The sequence below is a fragment of the Bos indicus genome, chromosome 2 (assembly GCF_029378745.1).
Source record: "Bos indicus isolate NIAB-ARS_2022 breed Sahiwal x Tharparkar chromosome 2, NIAB-ARS_B.indTharparkar_mat_pri_1.0, whole genome shotgun sequence".
Lineage (NCBI taxonomy): Eukaryota > Metazoa > Chordata > Mammalia > Artiodactyla > Bovidae > Bos > Bos indicus.
Window position 1 is genome coordinate 55,871,493 of NC_091761.1, and position 23,940 is coordinate 55,895,432.

A 23,940-nucleotide genomic window follows, 5' to 3' on the forward strand; every position below is an offset into this window, starting at 1 on the left:
CAAGGAAACAGACATGTGTTTGGAACATGTTATTACCTAACTTCATTGGCTCAGTTCATAGTAGGAGAGACATATGGGACACTCAGATTATTAAGGAAGTTAAATGTTTGATTTCTCCCCTTGCCTTCTGTTTAGCTCTTCTTCATTTGTGGCAATAGGAACAGTTTCATGTTTCTCATAGGGATCAGGCAATGACCCACACATGTAGAGGAAAACAATTTGAGAAGCAGATTAAATAAACTTTTGAAAATATATTTGATTCGAATCATTACCTTAGTGTTGTTGAAAGATATAAAATATTTCACATGGAGAGAGGTATATGTTGGACATATTTATCTTTAGTCTTTTCATTTGACTTAGATACATTATTTTTAAAAAGAAAATGATTATTTTTCAATTAATGACTTTTAAGTTAAAGAGGCTGAACTGATTTAGAGTTTTTTGGCAATCCTCCATTTTCCTTTTTTTTTTTTTAAATATCAAGAATATAAAGATGAAGTTTTAAAGATTCTTTGTTAAGAATGAGCAAAATTGGTCTGAGCACCTGTAATATGAATTTGGGCACAAATTCTTAACATATGGACTTTAAAAATTATTTTCAAAGTTTATAAAATATATAATAAAATAAATTTAATTAATATATAACATTCCTTTCTCTTCATTTCCAAATATTCAACATTATGTACTTATTTTCAATCATATTAATATTAATATTTATACTCTAAATTGTGCTGCAAATAAAATGTTAAATATTAAATTGATACAACCAGCCAAAAATTTTGAAGTGGGAGGAGAATTTCATCTAAAGATAAAGGGTGTTTTCTTCCTCTTCTTTTTAACACAAACAATATGTTATTTATTGATTAGATTGTCTCATTCTTCATGACTCTAATGTTTATTCATGGTTGCAATGAATGCTCCCTATGTATCAACTCCCTGCATAGTCACAGTGCCTGTGCAGAGCAGAGGTGTTTCATTACAGTATTTAGGAATTAATCCTATGGGTTCATGTTCTGCATGATTGTTTTTTTCACCAACTCACAAGCTAATTTCCTCCAAGAGTATAAGGGACATTACATTTGCACTGTTAATTGTAGTATTAAAATTCCTAGTCTGTATTGTTCATTATTTTTAGAACTTATTTATCCCCTCATCCAAGCCTACACCATGGGCTTTTCCTGGCATCTTCTATTTTATGTATAGTTGGTGGTGGTTTAGTCGCTAAGTCGTGTCCAACTCTTGTGACCCCATGGACTGTAGCCTGCTGGGCTCTTCTGTCCATGGGATTCTCCAGGCAAGAATACTGGAGTGGCTGCCATTTCCTTCTCCAATTTTATGTATAGTCTGTATTCAATTCTAGTCTTTCACTAGTCTTCCCTTAACTAAAGCCCACTTTCCATACTTCTTCCAGATTAATAGCAATGTAATCTTGTTACTTCAATTAACTGGATAATCAGAAAGTTAAATTCTAAAATCCATTAACTCTCATATAAAGTACTTCATGTTATGTCATTTTTGGCTTTAAATGTCTATCATGTTTCTACTTACCCTCTTTGTCTTTATCAAGTGGAACTACTTATAAATCTCTAAAACTTTTCTTTTCCTTCTCTTTTTGTCTTCAGTGACATTGCATTCTCTGTTCCCAGTTATGAATTTCACCACAGTTTACCACTATCTCCACAGGGAAGTCTTTTTTGTATACTAGCCATCTCTTTTCTCAATACCGCCCACTTGAGTTAAACATCTCTTGGATATTCTTTTATTATGGTAGTTGCAAAACCATATTGCAACTTCATGCTTATTTATTTGATGCATCTATAAATGAATATGAGGGGACACATTAATTTGTAGCATCTTTGTAGTCTCAGTGTCTAGCACAGTAGCTAGCACATGGATGAATGAATGACTGAGTCAGAGGGGCAAAGTAAAATTAAACATCTCTGGTCACCTTCCAGCAACATGGTGTCTTCTTTAAACATTGCAATGATTCTGCTGTTGCTAAGTTGCTTCAGTGATGTCCGACTCTGTGCGACCCCATAGACGGCAGCCCATCAGGCTCTCCCATCCCTGGGATTCTCCAGGCAAGAACACTGGAGTGGGTTGCCATTTCCTTCTCCATTGCATGAAAGTGAAAAGTGAAAGTGAAGTCGCTCAGTCATGTCCGACTCTCAGCGACCCCATGGACTGCAGCCTACCAGGCTCCTCCATCCATGGGATTTTCCAGGCAAGAGTACTGGAGTAGGGTGCCATTGCCTTCTCCAGCAATGATTCTAAGCAGCATTATATTCTTGGGATCCCGTAGTTAATATATCAGCACTGCATAATTAATTTCAGGAGTTTATTTTAGGTTGCAAGTACTCATAAGCTGCAACCTTGAATTCTGTTATCATTTTAGTTCTCAACTCCAAATCACAAGACAATGATTGTATTTGGTCCTCCTTTTTAACCTTGCATTTATAACATTGTGAAAATAGCAAAGGTTTCTGATCAAGCTTCTGTAAAGTGCTTCTGCATAATGTTAGTACTTGAAAATGTTGACCCTCTAATATATTGGATGACTTTTATCCTCCTGAGCAGCTATTCTTGTTAAAGTCCCTAAAGTGAATAGAAAATGTTAATCACACGTAAATACCAGAAAACATAAGGCCTTTTCCTCACATTTATTTACTATGCACAAAAGAGAACTTCTGAAAAGTGATAAAAACTGCTTCATCACTATGACTACTTTAAATAAATAGTGTTTTGTAGAAACTGACTAGAAAGGAATACATTTGCTATGCAACAGCATGATAAATTGGCTATTTTTTCAAATTCTAAATAGAACTAATACCAACATGTATTTTTATCATACAGAAGTGCAACTACTGGGCACAAGGAAAATTACTTCAGAAAGAATGTAGAAATTATAAAACGGATACTGAAGAGCATGTCAAATCAGTTAGGAATTTAGACTCCAGAATGCAGGGGAAAAGATCACAGGAGGTAAACCTTAAATGGCCTCCTGCTGTGCTTAGATACTAGAGGTTTAATCCTTAGCTGTGGTCAGCTTCCCTTAGAGGGTGGATCATGTCCTCGGTATATTTTGCGGCTTCACGTTTATTTGTTTGTATTAGGGGAAAAGACTCATGATGATTATTTTCATTATTAAAATTACTCAGAATCTCCTATTTAGCACCAACTCCAGGTCACAAGTAATGCATTTTTCTCTAGAATTTTCCTTCTAGCCCCAGAAAACATTAAGCAAAACATAACACAATCAAGCTTATTTAATGTTTCAAGAAGTACTTGTGTAGATGTATGGTTTTAAAAAAAAGTATTTTTGATGTATGATTAAGTTATTTGATACCTACTTGTTATGTTCCACATTAACATTTGAGGTTAACTTTATGTTTTTGGTAAAAAATCTGAAGCTAAATCACCTATTGTGATTAGGGATGAGAAAAGAGATAGTGATATAGTTGGTTTTTCTGAAGACTTGAAAAATGAATGTATTTCCTTGTATATGAACTTGAATTCCTTGATATTTTCTATACAACTACTACATTTTAACACAGCCTAGTGTATTATTATTTGGTATAAAATATGAGACCGTGAATGACAGAAGATATAGATCAATTGTACTATAATATAATTACCATAAATTTTCCATATCTTTGCCTTAAAATAATTATAATTTTATCTAGTTTAAAATTATTAAATTTGCTTCTCCTCTTTCCCCCCCTTCCCACCCCAGACAATCATAGCTGTCCTGATGATCAATTTAAATGCAAGAATAATCGCTGTATCCCCAAGAGATGGCTTTGTGATGGAGCTAATGATTGTGGGAGTAATGAAGATGAATCCAATCAAACATGTTCAGGTAAAGGTTTGCTTGGATGTATACGTAATCTCTTCTACTCTTAGTCTTCATAAAGATGCCTGAAACTACGCTGAACTTTCCTAGTGATCATTGCAGTATGATCTGATTATTGCAGTAGCAAATGAATTCAGAGTTCGATGCCAAAAAGGCCAGAATACAAATTATCTTTTACTTATTCTTTGGGTATAACTCTGCTTTTCAAAGGAATTTGGCATATCATCCATGCAGGTTGACTGTCAATACACCACTTGGACAAAACTTGTCCCTGCTAGATTTTACTTGACAAAGGAGGGAGAGGTTTGTGAGTATGTTGTGATTTAGGCTATCTCACAAGAAGAATTATTATTATTTTTTTTAACCTTGAAACAATAATTTATATGTTTTTGTTTAGTCTTCTGTAGAATATCTCTGTAAATAGGTTTCTGTTCCTGGCACATTATTCATGTGCGTTTTTTTTTTTTTTTTTTTTTAATTTTTAGAAATAAAATCCCAAGTCCGCTAAGCCTATTTATATTTCCATATAATTTATTGTATTGCAATAAATCTTTGAATCTGAAGCTAGATTCTCATTGAATAGAAATATACAGCTCATGGTACACATGAGGGCCAAAAAGATCATTCTTTTTTTTTTAATTTAAATTTATTTATTTTAATTAGAGGCTAATTACTTTACACTATTGTATTGGTTTTGCCATACATCAACATGAATCCGCCACAGGTGTACACATGTTCCCAATCCTGAACCCCCCTCCCACATCCCTTCCCATACCATCCCTCTGGGTCATCCCAGTGCACCAGCCCCAAGCATCCTGTATCCTGCATCAAACCTGGACTGGCAATTCATTTCTTATATGATATTATACATGTTTCAATGCCATTCTCCCAAATCATCCCCCGGCTCCCTCTCCCACAGAGTCCAAAAGACTGTTATATATACATCTGTGTCTCTTTTGCTGTCTCGCATACAGGGTTATCATTACCATCTTTCTAAATTCCATATATATGCGTTCGTATAAAAAGATCATTCTTAATCAGATAAGTGTTAAAAAATGATCCTGACTAGCAGCTGCCTAATGCTTCTCTTTAAACAATGAAAAAAGTCATATATTTAGTGACTCTTATTAATATGATCAGTATTTTATTAATCATTACATATACTGTTAAAATCTATCAACTACCTCACCTTTTCTCTTTGCAAAAGTAAGCCATACTAAATACAAATTATTATAATGCATTAGTGAAAACTGCAAAGGCAGCACATAGATAAAAGACCAAGAGGTCAAGAAGCCTGACTGTACTCTGGATTTTGAAACTGGCATTCTTGGGAAGACTTGTGCCTCCCTGTACCTCAATTCCCACATTTATTGCTTTCAACTCTGTAGAAGTATAAAATTTCCAGAGCTTTGCACCACGTACTAAATATCAGCAACAAGAATGAAATAGTCACCATTCTGTAATCCTAGCCTCCATTTTATATTCTTTTTTTTTCCCATGGTAATGTATTTACTGAGGATCCATGGGCTAGTCATTCTCCTGTCCCTTGATTAAAAGCTCGGTCTACTCTTTTAGAGCAACTGATTATTTTTAAGATATTTTATGTCTTTAGTAAGGGTGTTTTGCCAAAAACTATCTAACAGAAAGGGACCTTTAGAGACCAGTTGGGCCTAGGCTCCTGCCTTCAAGTTTATTCTTTTCATAGATGAGGTGGAAGAAGAGATTTGCCTTAACTCATCATTGGTAAGGATTTAGGAAAACTCACTTCATCTCTCTCCAGGGCCATTGCTCTTTTTAACGAACTATGTTATCTTGAGAATTAGCTAGAACTCTAGACTTGGTCAGTTTAATGTTTCCCAGGTCACTCTTAGAATATGACTGCAATTTACAATGAAGCATCTTTCTAAATTAGTGCAATTATTATTCTTTTATATTAAGATTCAACTCAGAGACTATATAGTATTACATCCTAAACAGATAGATCTGCTTTCACCTTAAATTAACAGGCATTGCTGTGTCACTTCATAATACCATGTCTTCTTCATTTCTATTTGATTTTTTAAAATCTGCTTGTTTCTACATGATTTTTAAAGAAGGATTTGGGATTGATTAGCTACTTACATCGAAAGAGTGAAAATGTTATGTATAAGAGCAAATAAAAAAATTAATCCTAATTAGTAAGATTTTTAAGACACTCCAGGCCTCAGTTCACTAGAAAATAGAATGCCACTTGCTTGCACCTCAAGTGCTACTTTAAGTGACAGCAGCTGAAGTCTGCTACTAACTATTAGGTCTTCTTGTCATATTTATGATAGCTACTATGGTCACCTTATGTCTTTCTAAATTGAAAAAAAAAATACAAAGAGAAAAATAATTATGACTTTTAGCTTTGAAAACTATGCTGTCATGTTACAATGTATTTCCATTTTGTTTTACCAAAATGAATAGGTCATTCAGGTCACTATCTTGGAAAAATATGGCAAATTCATTAAATGATTTCCCTGGTTGAGTTATTTCTCTACATTTCTAGATATAGATGTATACATGGATATGTATCCTAGATAAAATAATACTCATATGGGGATTATTTTGTAATTGAATCCACTATCCTGTAGCCTTTAGCAGTGTGACTACTTTATATTTAAATGAAAATTCTTTCCTATAACCAACCAATTTTGTATTATATTTCTTTGGGATTTCTCCTCAGTGGATCTACTAATTCAATAAATATCTATCACAGCATTGGAGATAGAATGAGGAAAAATACACAGTAATTTCTTTAAGAAGTTATGAGATAAGATGAAAAGAAAGACATTCAAAGAGTTCATTCCCATAGAATTAAGTTGACCCTCAAATGGGAGCACAAAAAGAGCTACTAAATAATCTTTGTCTCTCCTAGAAGACCTACTAGAGGAGGGGATGTCTAAGCTAAGCCTTACCAAAAATAAATAAATAACTTAGAAAAATATCTAAATAACAGTTTAAATCATTTAATTAGAAAATATAACCTGATTAGACCATGTGGTATTCACAATTAAAATGAAAAATTAGAACTCAAATATCAACAGGAATTTCAAAAAGCAGTGTTAACTCAAAATCTTATAACAATAAGCAATTCAGTGCCATTCATATGAAATATAAAAATACAAAAATGTTCTATATGTGCTTGTTGATTAACAAACATATAAAAGTAGGAATAAAATACAGAGATTTAAAAAAAACAAAAACAAAAACAAAAACTAAGGATAAAAATTACCTCTATGAAAGAGAAAGGGAAATGTGACTGGGAAAGATTACATGCTGCTAAGTTGCTTCAGTCATGTCCGACTCTGTGCGACCCCATAGATGGCAGCCCACCAGGCTCCCCTGTCCCTGGGATTCTCAAGGCAAGAACACTGGAGTGGGTTGCCATTTCCTTCTCCAATGCATAAGAGTGAAAAGTGAAAGTGAAGTCGCTCAGTCGTGTCCGACTCTCAGCGACCCCATGGACTGTAGCCCACCAGGCTCCTCCATCCATGGGATTTTCCAGGCAAGAGTACTAGAGTGGGGTGCCATTGCCTTCTCCAGCAAAGATTACATAAGGGACTTCAAATGTAAGTATAATACTTTTATTTAAATTAGAATCTGTAGCAAATGTAGAAAAAATTAAGATTTGATAGTTCTATAAGAAGACAAACAGATTTTAATGATATTTCCTATACTTTTCTAAGTGATGGAAATATTTGACTGAAAAAAATATATAAGTGATTGTGGAGGGTGAAGTCCTTAGAGGGTAGCGGGTGGTTGGAGAGAGAGCCTGGAAGGGAAAAGGGGTACACAAAGGGGCAGAACAGAGCTGATAGGCAGGGTTTGGGAGTTGTTTTTCATCATCAACAACAACAGGGTTTTGTGTACTTTTGAGGGAGACCTAGAGACCAAAGATGAGAAGTTCAATTCAGTCGCTCAGTCGTGACTAACTCCTTGTGACTCCATGAATCACAGCACACCAGGCCTCCCTGTCCATCACCAACTCCCGGAGTTCACCCAAACTCATGTGCATCGAGTCAATGATGCCATCCAGCCATCTCATCCTCTGTTGTCCCCTTTTCCTCCTGCCCCCAATCCCTCCCAGCATCATGGTCTTTTCCAATGAGTCAACTCTTCACATGAGGTGGCCAAAGTATTGGAGTTTCAGCCTCAGGATCAGATCTTTCAATGAACACCCAAGACTGGTCTCTTTAAGATGGACTGGTTGGATCTCCTTGCAGTCCAAGGGACTCTCAAGAGTCTTCTCTAGCACCACAGTTCAAAAGCATCAATTCTTGGCACTCAGCTTTCTTCACAGTCCAACTCTTACATCCATACATGACCACTGGAAAAACCATAACCTTGACTAGACTGATCTTTGTTGGCAAAGTAATATCTCTACTTTTTAATATGCTATCTAGGTTGGTCATAACTTTTCTTCCAAGGAGTAAGCATCTTTTAATGGCAAACCAATTCAGTATTCTTGCCTTGAGAACCCCATGAAAAGTATGAAAAGGCAAAGTGATAGGATACTGAAAGAGGAACTCCCCAGGTCAGTAGGTGCCCAATATGCTACTGGAGATCAGTGGAGAAATAACTCCAGAAAAAATGAAGGGATGGAGCCAAAGCAAAAGCAATATCCAGCTGTGGATGTGACTGGTGATAGAAGCAAGGTCTGATGCTGTAAAGAGCAATATTGCATAGGAACCTGGACTGTCAGGTCCATGAATCAAGGCAAATTGGAAGTGATCAAACAAGAGATGGCAAGAGTGAATGTCAACATTCTAGGAATCAGTGAACTCAAGTGGACTGGAATGGGTGAATTTCACTCAGATGACCATTATATGTACTACTGCGGGCAGGAATCCCTCAGAAGAAATGGAGTAGCCATCATGGTCAACAAAAGAGTCCGAAATGCAGTACTTGGATGCAGTCTCAAACGACAGAATGATCTCTGTTCGTTTCCAAGGCAAACCATTCAATATCACAGTAATCCAAGTCTATGCCCCAACCAGTAACACTAAAGAAGCTGAAGTTGAACGGTTCTATGAAGACCTACAAGACCTTTTAGAACTAACAGCCAAGAAAGATGTCCTTTTCATTATAGGGGACTGGAATGCAAAAGTAGGAAGTCAAAAAACACCTGGAGTCACAGGCAAATTTGGCTATAAAGTACAGAATGAAGCATGGCAAAGGCTAATGGAGTTTTGCCAAAAGAGCACACTGGTCATAGCAAACACCCTTTTCCAACAACACAAGAGAAGACTCTACACATGGACATCACCAGATGGTCAACACTGAAATCAGATTGATTATATTCTTTGAAGCCAAAGATGGAGAAACTCTATACAGTCAGCAAAAACCAGACCGGGAGCTGACTGTGGCTTAGATCATGAACTCTCATTGTCAAATTCAGACTTAAATTGAAGAAAGTAAGGAAAACCACTAGATCATTCAGGTATGACCTAAATAAAATCCCTTATGATTATACAGTGGAAGTGAGAAATAGATTTAAGGGACTAGATCTTATAGACAGAGTACCTGATGAACTATGGATGGAGGTTCGTGACATTGTACAGGAGACAGGGATCAAAACCATACCCATGGAAAAGATGAGAAGTTGTTAGATTAAAAAAAAAAAAAGTTTCCCTGTAGTAACCATGATGATCCTTGGCTTCAAGCGTAGGCAATGTCAGACCAGCTTTTTCCCACAGCATAGAGCTCTGGTTCAATGACATAATATTTGTTCTCATATCCCACACAAATTTTAACTAAATTCAAACTAGACCAATAGGATTGTGTTAAGGAAACCTGATATATTTTTTAAAATCAGAATTATTTTTTTTGCAAGATAAATTGGAGAGTATATTTACATATGACATAGATTTTGTTTAAATAGAATGCTTTGATACAGTGCAGGTAAAGTTTAGGAACAATGTATCAAGCTCTGTCCTCCTCCCCCTCCTTGTTCCTATACACTGTGGGATTTCTCACTGCTGTATGACTGCAGGGGAAGCATCCTTAGTGATGGGTAGAAAAAATTCACATTTTGACAGTGAATTTCTGATTCACTGCTAAATAAACAGTTCCACTGAGGAGGTGTAAATTTCCTCTTCATTAGAGCAGAATTTGCTACAAAATTAGAGTCCTCTGGGGCTGCTCTGCTAATCTCACCTCCAAACTAATTTAGAATTGATGGAGACAAGAACTGAGAAAGTCAAGGTTGTGTCTTCTTGATACAAATCTAGTGATTAAAAGGTGATAATTTAGTCAATCTGATTATATCATATAGACAGTACTTGTAGATTTATGGAATGAAGCATTTTTCTTATCTAAAAATCTGTTAAATTTGCCTGGTAGACTAAGCAGATTATTTTCTCCATGATCAGAAAAGACAATGAATTCATATATTTTCAGGGCATAGTCTCCTTTTATCATAAGCCAGTAATTATTCTTTGAAATAAAGAGTCATAACAGTTGTGCAAGTTTCCTAGTTAAGGAGGTGATACACAAATTCCCATCACAATGTGAGATGTGTCCTAGGTGATGTGAGATAGGTATCTAGGAGTCCTTTCTCATTCTCCTCTCTAATCATTAGAGCAGTACTGGTGAAAGAAGAGAACCGGAGAAAACTGGTTAGAATTAAACATGAATGATTAGGAGAGTGACACAAGAGAATCGAATGGAAAAACATTGTATTGGAGATTATAATATAATCTCATTATGGGTCAATTAGAAGATTTAATGAAAATGAAACTATGTGATAATATCTTTTCTTCTTCAAAGCAAGAAAACCAGAAAAGTGGAAGGAATAAATGTGTAGTAAATGAGGGAAAAAAGGAGAGATTTAGAAAAATAAATGTTGAGAGAACAAAAGAAAAGAGAAAGGCAGGGAGGGAGGAAGAAAGGAAGGAAAAAAAGAGGGAGGGAAAAAAAAAAACAGGAGGAAGAGTGGAAAATAAAACTGTGTTATTCAGTTTCTCTTACAACTCAAAAGGTAAAAAGTATTTACTGTGATCAATGAAATGATACAGAGACATGTAAGAGAAAAAGCTAATTATCTGTCTCACAGCTCTGTGCCTTCCTCTTCCCACCAACTTAACTAATGCCAACATCTTCACACTTCTTTAGGCTAATGCAAATGTGGTTTTATTAAAATTACCTAGTGTTGACTTAAAAAAAAAAATGCAGAGTGTGAGAGTTGCAACTTATGTTTATTTGGGGCAAAATGAGGACTGCATCCTGGGAGACAGCTATAGCTCCTCAGATAGCTCTGAGAAACTGCTCCAAAGAGGCAAAGGGGAAAGATCAGTATATAGGTGATTTTGGTGAAGGGATAGTACATGTAATCAAGCACATATTTTTTCCAAAATGTTTCAACTAGTCTTATGAAGCTTTTGGTAGTCAAGAGAAGCAGTCACCACCATGAAGGATTTTAGTGGTTTTCTAGATATGAGGAGATACAAGAATTGGATTCATAAAATTGGCTCCTGAAAATGTCTAACTATCTGACTACCTATTCTGCCAGTTTTGCCCTGAGTACAGAGTGCCCTGTTTCTGATCTCTACCCTGAACTCTTTCATGGGGTGTTGAAGGTCAGCAGCTGCAGCAGCATATGAATTAATCCTTGTAGAGGTAGATAGCAAGTGCCAACTTGTAGTTGACACTAGGAACATTGTTGATTTACTCTAAATATTAGAGTAATTTTGCATAAAATCCATAAGGTTAACAAAATAAAGTAATGTAGGAATATTAAATCTTACCTTAAACTTTCAACATTGAAAACTTCAGAATCATACTTGTTTGTTGGGCGATCTAAAGTCTATTAATCTAAAACAGTTTACTTGTAAAAAAGGAAAAATCATATATGGTATAATGTATTTTAGATTCAGCACCCTTATCCACATAATCAAAGCCAAACACAGTGCAACACTTTTCTTGGTCTTTCTAATTAGAGTCACTGAGAATAGAAACACTATATCCAATCTAAGAAATCAAATCAAACATTTCATTTGTTTTTTCTCAAGTAATCTTCTAAATACTCACCAATAATGGATATATATCTTTACAGAGCAAGTGCAGTTTTCTTAAAGAAAATTACTAGTATATGACTTTAAAGAAACTATTTTATGTGACTTCTTAAAGTCTGAGTTATGGAAACCCATTTTAGTGTGTTTGGATGACTTTGAACCACACTCTATTTTATACAAGCCATTAGTATTAAAGTTCACAGGGTGTTCTGATGAAATAGGAACACACCTGTCTGTTTCTCAAGCCCAGGAAACAAGGGGATATCTATAAACCAAGCAATGTTCTCAGGTCATAGCTGCAGGAACTCGGACTCTAATTGTTCCTCAACTGTCAAATCTTCATCTAATACAAATATTAATAGGTCTGAGTGTTTCCTTCCCAATTTCCCCACTCCTTCCTTTTGTCTAATTAAAAGGAATGCTGGTATACTTGACAACATAGGAAAACAGATTTGTAGTTCAGAGTGTCAAAAGGGAAAATAAAACCAAACATTTAAAAATAAATATGTGACAAACTAAGGCCTGGAAGAAGAATTAGGAAGCTATCTAGGCTCTCATGCTTTCAAAAGTTGATCTGATTATAATAGAAAAAGGCAATCAAATGCCTTATAGAACATAACCCCTTTACTGAATAATTTTAAACCACTGCCTTTGGCTAGCAAAGAAAGCAAGGTTTCCTGTGTGTGTTTCTTGAAATCCTTAAAAGAGCTCAAAGCAAAGTTCATTAATATATTTTGACTGAAAAGTTATACATTTTTGTATCACTACACTTAAAAGTAAGTTTAAAAAATCCATTTCAAGGCTAAATATATATTTTTAGAAAATATTTTCTGCATTCTTATCCATACTTGAACTCATTTGTAGATCAAAAATAAATGCATTGAAAACGTTAGAGGACAAAGACAATTTTGACCCCATAATTAGAAACCAGTTACCCTGATATCTCCAAATCCTGCCTCCTTCATTATAGCAAGTTTCTTGGCTTATCATCCAAGGCTATGCAAAATAATTTTTTGTTAATTAAAAATTGGAGGAAATTTAATTCAGTCATATATTCATCAGCATGTGCCAGACAAAAATTGTAAAATAATGAATTCACAGCTTCATTTATGAACATGTGTGAAGATTACAGAATATCTTGTCACTTAGCATTCATTTAATTGAAGGGCAGAGCATGTGAACTTTAGAAAAGGCTGACAAGCTGGCATTACCAAAATTTTAATAAAGATTTAATTAGAAAATATTTTATCTAATAGAGAAATGTAATATCTTATGTGTAAAAGAGTTATTGTATGATTTATTTTATCCTTAATATTATTCAAAAGGTCTCTAAATTTATCCTCTGTGCATTAATTGATCACCTTAGCCAGGACATGCGAAGTGGACCAGTTTTCTTGTGGAAACGGGCGCTGCATTCCCAGAGCATGGCTGTGTGACCGGGAAGATGACTGTGGGGACCACACAGACGAAATAGCATCTTGTGGTAAGTTGTGAGCTTTCAGGCTGTTACTGGAGAAGGGAATGGCAACCCACTCCAGTACTCTTGCCTAGAAATTCCCATAGATGGAGGAGCATTGTAGGCTACAGTCCGTGGGGTCACAAAGAGTCGGACACAACTGAGCGACTTAACTTTCACTTAACTTTCTAACTTTCAAACAGATTATATCACTATCATCTGTTTTAAAAGGCTGTTTATTTCTTTATGAATATAAGACAACAAGGCAGAAGATGTTACTTTTTATTACTGCCTTTTGGGCCTGAGTGTGTACTTTAATGATAACTCCAGAATGTGTCCCATTCACGAGGCACTAGCCATTATCATTGGCTAAAATAAATGGATCCAAACATTGCAGATTTTAGTAGGAAGTGATTATTATAAGGCGAACAGGACGTTCTCAGATGTTCATTATTTATCTTATGTCTATAATGATTAAATTTTTCAAACAGAATAGCTCATTCAGTGACATGTGGACTAACTGAGGAGGCCATGCTTCCTGTTTGTATGCATGTGTTACACTCTTGGAGCAATACACTATAGAGGCTGAGAATACATAGTTGATAAATCATTTGTTTCATTTCTAAAGAGTTGTATCATTCTGAAGGACAAAATTTTTATTAGTTGAAAACATTTTTTTAAAGGCAAAATTCCTATTATTGCATAAAGTTGCCAATTTAATTACACCCATTTGTACCCATATATCAGTAGGCCGTATTATCATTTGTGTACTAAAACACAATAAGGAAATGAACCAGATTTTCTAAGTCTTCCACTTTATTTCAGTCATGGCTTTGAATATTTTAAATTACTACAGGACAGCATAAATTAGACATGTGTAGCACATTTATTAAAGTAGAATACAGCTGGGTATGTATTTTTAATATTTTGACTCCATGTTATAGTATTTCTACCAATAGAGAAATAAGGAGACTTTTTTCTAACTCCTCAATTAAAATAGTTCTGTTCAGCATGTGCACTCTGTTTACCTAAAATTTTTCCTTTTAAATATTTTTTTTTATACCACACTAAGTCCCTATAACATTTGAGTTTACAACCTCTCAAAAAAAAATCTAGATAAAGTATTAATCATTGGCAATTGACATTCCACAGAAGACAGTAGAGATGCTAATAAAAAAAAAGTAATAGAGAATTACATAATTGTACATGTTACATGTAGAAAAATTTCTGAGGGCTGGCCAGTTAAGGGATTGAGCAGTGTATTTTCTCTCCTTTCCAATGTCCAGACAAATCATGTGGCTGGGTCTGCTTCTAGAGGGCTCTACTTTTTAGAAAAACTTAAATGCTTTTCTGCTCTTAGCATCTCCATCCAGAGTATCCCAGAAACATAATGAACAACCTGAAAACGTTAAATACAGAGAAAGTCTGGAGTTAGAATTCCAAGTCAGATAAGAAATGCCATGAAAAACAGAGTAGGAAATTTGTGATGAGCTCTTTAGAGAATTTTGATCAGGACTTTGAGCTGACTTATTTTTAGCAATGGATCTAGTGCAATATTTTTTTCTTTATTTTAGTAATTTGAATCAAAAGAGAAGAATTCCTAAAATTTCAATAATAATTAAAATAATCATGCCAGCAAACTAACAAACTTTTCATGAGGTGAGTGGACAAAAGGTGTCAGAAGTCCAGACGTATTTTCTTACTGAATCTTTATGAAAAATCTACTGGAAGTATATTACTTTCCACATTTTACAGTTAAGAGAATCAACATTTAAAGTCATGAATAACATGTGTGAGATAACAAAACTAATAAATAACAGAACTAGACCATGAATCCAAGTATGCTTAAAACTAAAACTCAACCATTTCGGTGAACTTGGTTTGGAAGCCAAGGATAAGGTGCAGATAGGGGGCAGATAATGCCATTATGGTGGTTTAGTCACTAAGTCATGTCCGACTTTTGCAACCCCATGGACTCTAGCCTGTCAGACTCCTCTGTCAGTGGGATTCTCCAGGCAAGTATACTGGAATGGGTTGCCATTTCCTTCTCCAGGGATCTTCCCAACCTGGAATCGAACCCAGTTCACCAAAATTGCAGGCAGATTCTTTACATACTGAGTTACTAGGGAAGTTAATGCCATTATAAAGTGAAGTGAAGTGAAGTCACTCAGTCGTGTCTGACTCTTCGCAACTGCATGGACTGTAGCCTACCACGCTCCTCTGTCCGTGGGATTTTCCAGGCAAGAGTACTGGAGTGGGTTGCCATTATATATCCATAAATATCTGATTTAAATGCACAAACACCTGTAGTGAGTTTTATTCATTTGTGTGTTGATAAATCAACATATCTTAGTGGAGAAGAGCCCCAATCCAGTGTTGCTTATTTTTGTGACGTAAATACTCCCACTATGGCCAACATCAATTTGTGAACATGACTCTCTGAATGTGGAGGAGAACATGTACATAACAATATGCAGTATTTCCACGATACAGACACAATCAACATAAATAACTTCAAAAGCAAAATACCCAGAAAATTATAAACTGTGAGTATTAATTACCCTTGTTTTCAATATTACTTAATTGTAAGTTTATATGATTTATCATGTTTTAAAACACTGCCTGTGTGCTTAACAACTGACTCAAAAATCCTTGAAAATCTAAGAATTGGCTCTGTAAGCTGGTACAAGATGCCTCCAGCACACCACTGGATATACAGACAGTGTGAAGTTTATTTGTCAAATAGCATAGTTCCAAAACATGAAATTTTAGAGAATATCAGTAAACCATATGGGCTGGTCTCAGTACCTTTTATAGCATAAGAAACGTGTTTCTCTCCAAACATGTTCCTCTCTTTAGCAACATACTTTTATCTCTCAGATTGTCATTTTAACTTAAAATCTACATCAGTAGAGAAGCTTTCCATAAACTTTTAATGTTTAGAGAGAATGGCCTAAATTTCTCTCATAACAGAAATTATCTCTGCACTGAATACAAAATGACAAAAAAAAAGATGTAAATTGTTTAATTTGCTGAATTTAAAAAAAAAGCAGTCACTCTACTTGGCAATAATCCAGAAATAAATATAGTTTCAGCTAATTTCCAGTTTTATTAAGCATTATTAAAAATTTGGACTGATCATATTTCACTTCTCCTGATGGTGTTAGCCAAGTGCCTGTAAATTTAATCCAACTAGGAGATTCTGTAATCACTTTTTCTTTTTACACCTCAGTTCCATAAACCACCTCTGTTATGTTTAATAATGATTGTTTTACATTGAAAAGAATATTAAAATTTGAGTTTAAAAACATGAGAAATTTGTGACTAAAAATGCTTCTGGTAGTAATTAGGAGCTGAAGGGACTATAAGGGGGGTCAAATTTTCAGTAGGATTCACTATGACCTCTTTACAAACCTAATTAATTTTATATGCATTTGCCTTTACAAGTTAATTGCATATTTGGGGTTCAGATTATATGTGAGCACATACTTACATAATTAGGAAGGCCCTTGAGGATTTTCTCTTGATATGTAAATAATATTTTAAATGTTTTAGTAGATTCCCTCTATAGAAAGGAGCATCTGTAATTTGATGCTGCAAATAAGAGAGGAAATGTTAAAATTGTGAAATTTGTCTCAGAAGTATGTCAAGGAGCTAAATGGTCAATCTTATTTTAAGGACATGACTATCATGTCCTGGTTCTCAACATGACTGGTTCTCAACTTTAGCTGTCAATTAATGAATCGCCTGAGGAGCTTAAAAGTTATATGCCCATGCCTCATCCCAGGGTCGGAGAAGGCAATGGCACCCTACTCCAGTACTTTTGCCTGGGAAATCCCATGGACGGAGGAGCCTGGTAGGCTACAGTCCGTGGGGTCGCTGAGGGTCGGACACGACTGAGCGACTTCACTTTCAGTTTTCACTTTCATGCATTGGAGAAGGAAATGGCAACCCACTGCAGTGTTCTTGTCTGGAGAATCCCAGGGATGGGGGAGCCTGGTGGGCTGCCGTCTATGGGGTCACGCAGAGTCGGACACGACTGAAGCGACTTAGCAGCAGCAGCATCCCAGGGTAATGAATAAACCACTCAGATTCCGGTACCATTAAGGCACTTGTTTTCAATCTTGAGCATAAATCAAAATCTCTGTAGGGTTCATTCAAAAACAGAAGGCTAGAACCCATTCCCAGAGCCTCTGATCCTGTAGGTCATGCTGTTATTCCAGGGACCACAGTTTAGGAACTACTGACTTATGGGAATCAACTTTCATATTTGATTTTATTTAACATACACCTAATGACTGTTTATATGCAAAACTAATTTATGATGGGAGCAATTATCCAAACAAACGTCATTCCCATCTCCACACTGTAGCATTAAATATAAGGGTATTTCATGATTAAATATAATATTTCACACAAACTTGCATTTTTTCCCCTTGGACAATTAATAGTCAAAAATAGCATAGTTGTTTATTTTAAAATTTAGTTTAACAATTTTTGGGTTGCTTTTTCAATGATCCAATGGATGTTGGCAATTTGATCTCTGGCTCCTTTACATTTTCTAAATCCAGCTTGAACATCTGGAAGTTCTCAGTTCACATACTATTGAAGCCTGGCTTTGAGAATTTTGAGCATTATTTTGCTTGCATGTGAGATGTGCAGTTGTGTGGTAGTTTGAAGATTCTTTAGCATTGCCTTTCTTTGGGATTGGAATGAAAATGGACCTTTTCCAGTCCTGTGGCCACTGCTGAGTTTTCCAAATTTGCTGGAAAATTTGGAAATATATTGAGTGCAGCACCTTAACAAACTTCTCTGTGAGTGTCCAGGAGTCTCTGGCAGAGGCATGGATCAACAGTGGCCTGCTGCAGGGTTAAGTGCACTAAACACAACATTGTGTACACAAGACCTTTCGAAGGAAGTTGCCATTATCTTCATTACCCCTACCATAGTTTGGTCTCAGGTCAAACAACAGGGAGGGAACACAGCCCCACCCGTCAACAGAAAATTGGAATAAAGATTTGCTGAGCATGGCCCCGCCCATTAAAATAAGACCCAGTTCCCCCCAGTCAATCTCTCCCATCAGGAAGCTTCCATAAGCTTCTTATCCTTATCCTCTTCCATCAGAGGGCAGACAGAATGGAAACCACAATCATAGAAAACTAATCAAACTGATCATATGGATCACTGCCTTGTCTAACTGAATAAAACTATGAGCCATGCCCTGTAGGGCCACCCAAGATGGACAGGTCATGGTGGAGGGTTCTGACAAAATGTGTCCGCTGGAGAAGGGAATGGCAAACCATTTCAATATTCTTGCCTTGAGAACCCCATGAACAGTATGAAAAGGCAAAAAGATATGACACTGAAAGATGAACTCCCCAGGTCAGTAAACAATGCCCAGTTTGGATGTGACTGGTGATGGAAGTAAAGTCCTATGCTCTAAAGAGCAATATTGCATAAGAACCTGGAATGTTAGGTCCATGAATCAAGGTAAATTGGAAGTGGTCAAACAGAAGATGTTAGCAGAGCCTCTTCTAAAGGGAATACTTTCTTGCCTCTTCAGTTTCTGTGGGCTCCTGACTCTTCTTGATTGTGGCAGCCTAACTCTAATCTATTGTTTTGTCTTCACATAGATTCTTCTCTGTGTCTCTTTCTCCTACAAGGACATCAGTCATTGCCCACTCTTAATCCAGGATGATCTCATCTCAAGATCCTTAACTTAATTACATCTACAAAGACACTTTCTAAATAAGGTCACAATCACAGGTACTAGGGTTTAAAAATTGGACAAATCTTTTTGAGACATATGATGTAATCCGCTACACCTGGGGAACTTTATTATGCCCTATTTCACCAAATGAAGTATAATAGTGGCTCAGGTATAGGCAGCTTTAAAAGATGAACAGGTAATTCTGTATGCAACCTGATTTGTGAAAATTACTCTCCTAATACCTATTAATTTAGTCCCTGCCTGCTGGTTAAATTTCTCACCAAGTCTCTCTATTACATGATTCAGTCCACTTCTCTTGCTTTTCCTTTGCACCTAGAGCTTTCTACTAACAGAAGCAATTTCTTGGCTTGCTAGCTGCTGGGCAATAATAGTTACAACTACCTCTATGGTGCTGACCTTTACATAGAGGTGTATATGGTGCACTTCTGTGGTGCAACCCTTTACATTTCTGTCAAAAGTAAACTTGACTTCTTTAAAGAGTTCAGTAGCATTCATCACGTCATTGGTTATTAATTAATTAATACCAGGTGTTTATTAATTACACATATGTACACACATAAACACACACTATATACACATTCTCATATATGTAAACATACACACAAATGCACATGTATACTCAAACATATATGTAATCAGAATCAAATATATATATATAATCTATATAGCACCTGGTATCTAGTATCTAGTAGTCATTCAATAAAATGTTATTAAATAGATTTGTTATAGATATATCTTCCTTTTTCTTCTTTATAAATAATTTTCTATTCTCAAATGAGACTATATATGTGTGTATATATGTTCTCAAATGGAAATATATATTTTCAACTGTGGCTGGAGTTGGTCCAGTTGCAGTTAGTTCAGAAAATAGCAATATTTCCAATATCCTTTTTTTTTTTTTATTCTAATGTTTTGAAAGATATCAGACTGAAGTCCTATACTGATAAAGGAAACATCATTTCCATCATGCTGAGCTGGCATTTTGCAAAGAAAAAGCTATATGCATAGGTGAATATTTGAATCATGAGTTGCTGTTCATTGCTATGAGATATTTTCTAGCATTTAAACAGAACTTGGGTGACTGAAGTTGGGACCCTACCCCAGGGTAAACTGCCAAAAGGCAGTCAGAATGCAACTTTTGTTTTTTCCCCTGAGCCAGTATCCTTTTCAGAGCCTCAACTATGTGTTTTATTGACCCGCTCTCAAATATTTTAAACTCAGTTTTTCTATCTTCTAGAGTTCACCAAGTCACATATTTTCATTTACTATGTTCTAGATGCCTGAATTATTAAAAAAAGGCAAAGCTTCTGTTAGAGGTAAAAGAGGGAGAGAGGGTAAAAACCAAACTTCAATCAGTAATAAACAAAATACTTAAAAACTATGACAAGTGCTATGAAAGAGATAAGAAGCTAAATGACATGCTACCTGGTGTGCGTATATGTGAATTTTCTAATTGATGCATGTTTATCAATGAAAATTTATACATAACCTTTCTTTGACATGTATAATCTTTACACAATAAGACTGGGTCCTATATGGTAATGAAATTCTACGCTCAATATATGTCCATAATCTAGTCCATCTCTGTCCCTATTTTGTATATAACTATATATATATATATATACACGTTTAGATTTAAAAATTCAAGTAAATTTATTTAAAAATAATTATTTTAATTGTCAGGGATGCTTATCACTCTCAGATATGAATCCAGTCTTTGAAAATATTTCTGCTGCCATAAAATGTATAAAAACAGAAAATGTAACTTTTCTCTCTCCTCTATTTTCCATCTAACCCACTGGTTTCTACTCATTAATATTTATGCATATTCAACTTTCACTTTCTTTAAAAAGGTTACTACCAACATAACTACCAAATTCTCCTTTGATCATACACATCTCATCAACTATCACATTAATTCTTTCCTTACAACTAATGTCTTGGGAAATCTGAATAAAATTTGTATATCCATCTGCCACTTAGTTGACTATAAAAAGTGGAAACTCATGAAAATGGTCTTTGTCAAGCTCAACAAGGGGGAAAAAAAAGTCTGGATAGGGCATGTCAGTTTGTATTTAATGTTATCTGAACAGTTTCATCACAGCGGTGCTTCTTCTTGAAACATTTTTTCCTCTTGTCTACTATGAGAAGATATTTTCTCATTTAACCCCTACACTTCTCTAGTTTCTTTGTCTCTGCCTAACTTTCAGATAGTCCTTCATTATTTTCTTTGTGAAAGGAAGTAAATTGTTTTCTAAAACATTCTCATTTCTTATTTATTTGTTTGGAAATGAGAGTACAATTTCAACTCCTAATTCAGTATTGTCAATCATTTTACAGGTTAGCTTAGGTATTATAAATTTCCTCTTGGTATTTGCTGTTTTACTACAGTGTTTCTATATGTACATTTATTTTTAATTATCTTAAGATAGATTGTACTTCTTATATCTAAAGTCATATCTCTCATAAATTCTGGGAAATTCTAGAGAAGTTTCCTTTTGAATAATATCTAATCTCCACTTTCTCTCTTCCATATTTTTGGAACTATTAGGTTAATACTTGTTCATTTTAGTCTATTCTTCATGATTCTTGATCCCTTCTTACATTATTTTTGAACTGAAACCATGGCAATCTCTTCAGACTTGTATTCCAGTTTAATAATTGTTCCTTCAGATGTATGAATTTGTAATTTAACTTTTGCTGGGAGAAACATCAATAACCTCAGATATGCAATGGCACCACCCTTATGGCAGAAAGCAAAGAAGAACTAAAGACCCTCTTGATGAAAGTGAAAGAGGAAAGTGAAAAAGTTGGCTTAAAGCTCAACATTCAGAAAACTAAGATCATGGCATCTGGTCCCATCACCTCATGGCAAATAGATGAGGAGACAATTGAAATAGTAACGGACTTTATTTTCCTGGGCTCCAAAATCACTGCAGATGGTGACTGCAGCCATGAAATTAAAAGACGTTTGTTCCTTGGAAGAAAAGCTATGACCAACATAGACAGCATAAAAAAGCAGAGACATTACTTTGCTAACAAAGGTCTGTCTAGTCAAAGCTATGGTATTTCCAGTAGTCATATATGGATGTGAGAGTTGGACTATAAAGAAAGCTGAGCACAAAAGAATTGATGCTTTTGAACTGTGGTATTGGAGAAGACTCTTGAGAGTCCCGTAGGCTGAAAGGAGATCAAACCAGTCAATCCTAAAGGAAATCAATACTGAATATCCTATGAAAGGACTGATGCTGAAGCTGAAGCTCCAATACTTTGGCCACCTGATGCAAAGAACTGACTCATTGGAAAAGACTCTGATGCTGGGAAAGACTGAAGGCAGGAAGAGAAGGGGACGACAGAGGATAACATGGTTGGATGGGATCACCAACTCAATGGACATGAGTTTGAGCAAGTTCCAGGAGTTGGTGATGGACGGGAAGGCCTGGTGTGCTGGAGTCAACAGGGTTGCAAAGAGTTGGACATGACTGAGTAACTGAACTGATGCATTTTGAAAGTTCAAGGCTCTAGTTTTCATTTCTAAATATTCTATTTGATTATTTTTCAAGTCTCCCTACTTTTTTTTTCTCAGAATGTCTCAGAATGATTTACATTTAAACAATTTGTCTTTCTCCTTTAATTAAATTTTGACTTCCCTATTTTATAGTTCCTATCATATTTCAATCTCATTTCTGTCAGATATTTTTAAAATATGTGTAGAGCTTGTAGATGTATTTCTGCCATTTGCTGCATCTGCTGAATTTCTCTCACCAGATTTTTTCTTTCACCTTTTTAATTTTTGTTTTATTTTTTGTGATTTTTGAACTTTGAGACTATTATATATATATATATATATATATATATATATATATATATATATATATTTTGGCCCTATGGAAGTCCTTAAGACTTGTCTTCAGATCGGCTGCATTAAACACCATGAGAATTCTTGGAAATGTTATGTGCCCTGAATTAATTTTTACCTTTAGTTTTTAAGGTTGAGGTTTCCTGAACTGTAGAAACTAGAACTTATGATATAGTCTTCATACATGTACAGGGAAGACTATATATTTTTTCACTTACAGTCCAAGCTAAGACATTTCCTTGTATTGAGAGGAATGTCGTCTGATGCTTCCTTCCATGGAATTTTAACCTCTGAGACTGGGTCTACACTAGGATCAATGCCTTTGTGGAATTAAAGATTTATCACCTATGTGAAGCTGTCATTAGTCCTCAAACATGTAGATTATAATTCTATCATTCTTCTATTGCCTTTCCAAGCAAAGTCACACACACACACACACACACACACACACACACACACACACATCCAGTATTTATAGTTCACTAGCTGATCTAGTTTTCTGTACCATTCTCATTTCTGGGTTCTGAAAATTTGTATTATTTTTTTTACACATTCACCTATGTGTTAAAATGTTTGGTTGCTACTTTATCTAGAATTTCTCTTGTGTCTGTCACATTGCCAGAGCTATTCAATATTTCTTTTCTCGTTCTCAGTCTCATTCTTTATATACTCCCTGGGTGTCCCTTTGACTTCCAAGTCTTTATTATATCAATGGTGATCATTTCTGAATCTGTCTCTCAAGCCTGTTTATAGCTCCTAAAATTCCACTACTTCTGTCTTACACCTTATTGCAGCCATTCTGGAGTTCTTGCAGTTTCTCATATATTTTATGTACTCTGACTTCTGGGCTTTCAGAAATGCCATCTTTCTGGAATATTCTAAAAGCACCACTTTCCCTCCTGTTTGTCTGATTTAACCTGAACCTGTTATTTGTATCAACTTGTACATCACTCCTCTGGGAAACCATATCTAAGATTAGATGCTTCTGTTGTGTGTTTAAATAAC

The 23,940-nt window shown here is 35.4% G+C and overlaps 1 protein-coding gene across 1 annotated transcript in view; it reads left to right on the forward strand.

Moving 5' to 3' along the window:
• The window catches only part of LRP1B (LDL receptor related protein 1B), a 2,167,013-nt gene that overhangs the window by 1,295,209 nt on the left and 847,864 nt on the right, over positions 1–23,940 (forward strand). Inside the window, exons 17-18 of the mRNA XM_070768349.1 lie at positions 3,734–3,859; positions 13,256–13,372. Coding sequence (XP_070624450.1) covers positions 3,734–3,859; positions 13,256–13,372 — 243 coding nt within the window. The remainder of the gene's footprint in view (positions 1–3,733; positions 3,860–13,255; positions 13,373–23,940) is intronic.